The 1,915-nt window shown below is 42.6% G+C and overlaps 1 protein-coding gene across 1 annotated transcript; it reads left to right on the plus strand.

Annotated features, from left to right (window-relative positions):
* On the plus strand, positions 1-1,675 carry LOC121578004 (transcription factor 15). Its single transcript, XM_041892041.2, has 2 exons — positions 1-675; positions 1,299-1,675. The coding sequence occupies exons 1-2, from the start codon at positions 178-180 to the stop codon at positions 1,362-1,364; spliced, it is 564 nt and encodes a 187-aa protein (XP_041747975.1). The 5' UTR covers positions 1-177; the 3' UTR covers positions 1,365-1,675.
* The last annotated feature ends 240 nt before the right edge of the window (positions 1,676-1,915 follow it).

Here is a 1,915-nt window from a genome sequence, read left to right on the forward strand (position 1 = left end):
TTTAGACACACTCACTGTTGACCATCCGGCCACACCATCCTATGGGGATATGTCAAAACAATTTTTTCCTATTCGCGGGGGAATTCTTATGCACGTTCTGGTCTCCACGGCTGTCCATGCCCACAAATTAAACTGTTGGCTTCTCTAGGGACTAGTTTCATTATCATTTAGTTTATCATGGCCTTTACCATGCTTCGGCCGGTGGCAACTTACCCCTTCTCCTCATATCCTCCTGACTTCAACATGATGTCGGACGACGAGGGGAACCGAAGCGAGAGCGACGGCAGCTCGGACCAGAGCTATGGATGCTGTGCCTCTTCAGAGAATACTTATCGGCAGCTTTCCCGCGTGGTGGGAGTCGGTGGGGTTGTTGTGGTCAAACAGCGCAACACAGCCAACGCCAGGGAGCGAGACCGGACCCAGAGCGTCAACACCGCCTTCACCGCGCTCCGGACACTCATACCCACAGAGCCGGTGGACAGAAAGCTCTCCAAAATTGAAACGCTCCGGCTGGCGTCCAGCTACATCTCGCACTTGGCCAACATTCTGGTCCTTGGCGACGGGCGCGAGGATGGGCAGCCGTGCTTGAGTGCAGTGTATCGCGTGCAAGGAGATGGCGAGGGGAAGCAACCCAGAACTATCTGCACCTTTTGCTTGAGCAACCAGCGGAAAGGGGTACGCGTGCATGACAGTGCTATGTCAAGTATACATTTAAAATATATAAAACGTATTTTACATAGTAGACAGGCAGTTGCCTATGGTTCTGTAGTGGGCGTGTGTCGCCTTTGACAGCTAGTATTGCATCATATTATTATAGTCTACTGTTTCAGTGCATTCAATATCCTTTCCAAAAATAGTAATTTCACAATGATAATATGGCATAAAAAACAATACTAGGCCTATAACAAAATACTTTCTTGCCATGTTACTTGAAGTTTCATCATAATGGGTATCAATCAAACATGCTCAAATCTGTCAAACATCTTCTTGAGAGAGAACACCGAAAATGGAAAATGATCCCTGTTGGGACATCATGTATTTATTAATATCATTTTCAGTCTGCTTAGATATCCTTTAAAGGAAAAACAGAGGAAGGGTTTGTTGATATCAATGACATTAGATTTCACTAAACTATTTGTATAATCCACTAGGGAGAATAAGCATGGATTTAAGCCAAAGACAAAGATGCATGTAGTATTCATATGTTGGTCACAGATGTTTCCCGCTTCAGAATTTTCCAGAAATCAATTCTGATGTTAATGAAAAACATTGACCTAACATGACATTTGTTTTTGCAGGGGAAAGATGGTCGGGGTTGTCTGAAAATGCATACAACCCGTGCACTACGAATGAGCCGAAGATAGACAACTCTCAAACTCCAAGGATTGTTGAGTTCAAGTCCGCACCTCAGGGAAAAAACTCCAGCTATTACACCTAATCCTACATAGACCGAGACATAGGCCAGAATGCCTTCGAACTTCGGAAAAAGACTGTCAAAAAGATGAGTTTCAGGAATGTGTTTGTGTGAGAAAAGAATGCTCCTCTCATAATGCTGGTTTGGTGAAATGTGATTTTGGATGTGATTATAGAGGAACATAGTCATAAATGAGACTATTTGGTAGCCTTTTCAACACCATTTTGTATTTTGCTTTGAAATTAAATATATTTTTACATAGTTGTAGTTGTCCCTAGTCTAATTTCAGCCCCTCATACCAACAAAGTTGTGGTGATGTTTTCATATGGTTAACCCCTTACACTTGTGGAAATTGGGCAGAATTCAAATGTTTCTAACAGAATTTCAATAAAAATGCATGACCATGGTAGCAATTGAAAAAAAACACTTTGGAGATTATGGGGAAATTATCAGACCAAAGGTTAAGACACACCAGTTTACCTGACACAAGACTGAATCCAA

This window comes from Coregonus clupeaformis, chromosome 12 (assembly GCF_020615455.1).
Source record: "Coregonus clupeaformis isolate EN_2021a chromosome 12, ASM2061545v1, whole genome shotgun sequence".
NCBI lineage: Eukaryota > Metazoa > Chordata > Actinopteri > Salmoniformes > Salmonidae > Coregonus > Coregonus clupeaformis.

What these genes read in the sequence shown, in the direction of transcription:
- LOC121578004 (XM_041892041.2), top strand. Translation starts at nt 178, where the DNA reads ATGGCCTTTACCATGCTTCGGCCGGTGGCAACTTACCCCTTCTCCTCA. An exon ending in TGAGCAACCAGCGGAAAGGG is followed by an intron (nt 676 to 1,298) that starts GTACGCGTGCAT and finishes TTGTTTTTGCAG; the next exon opens with GGGAAAGATGGTCGGGGTTG.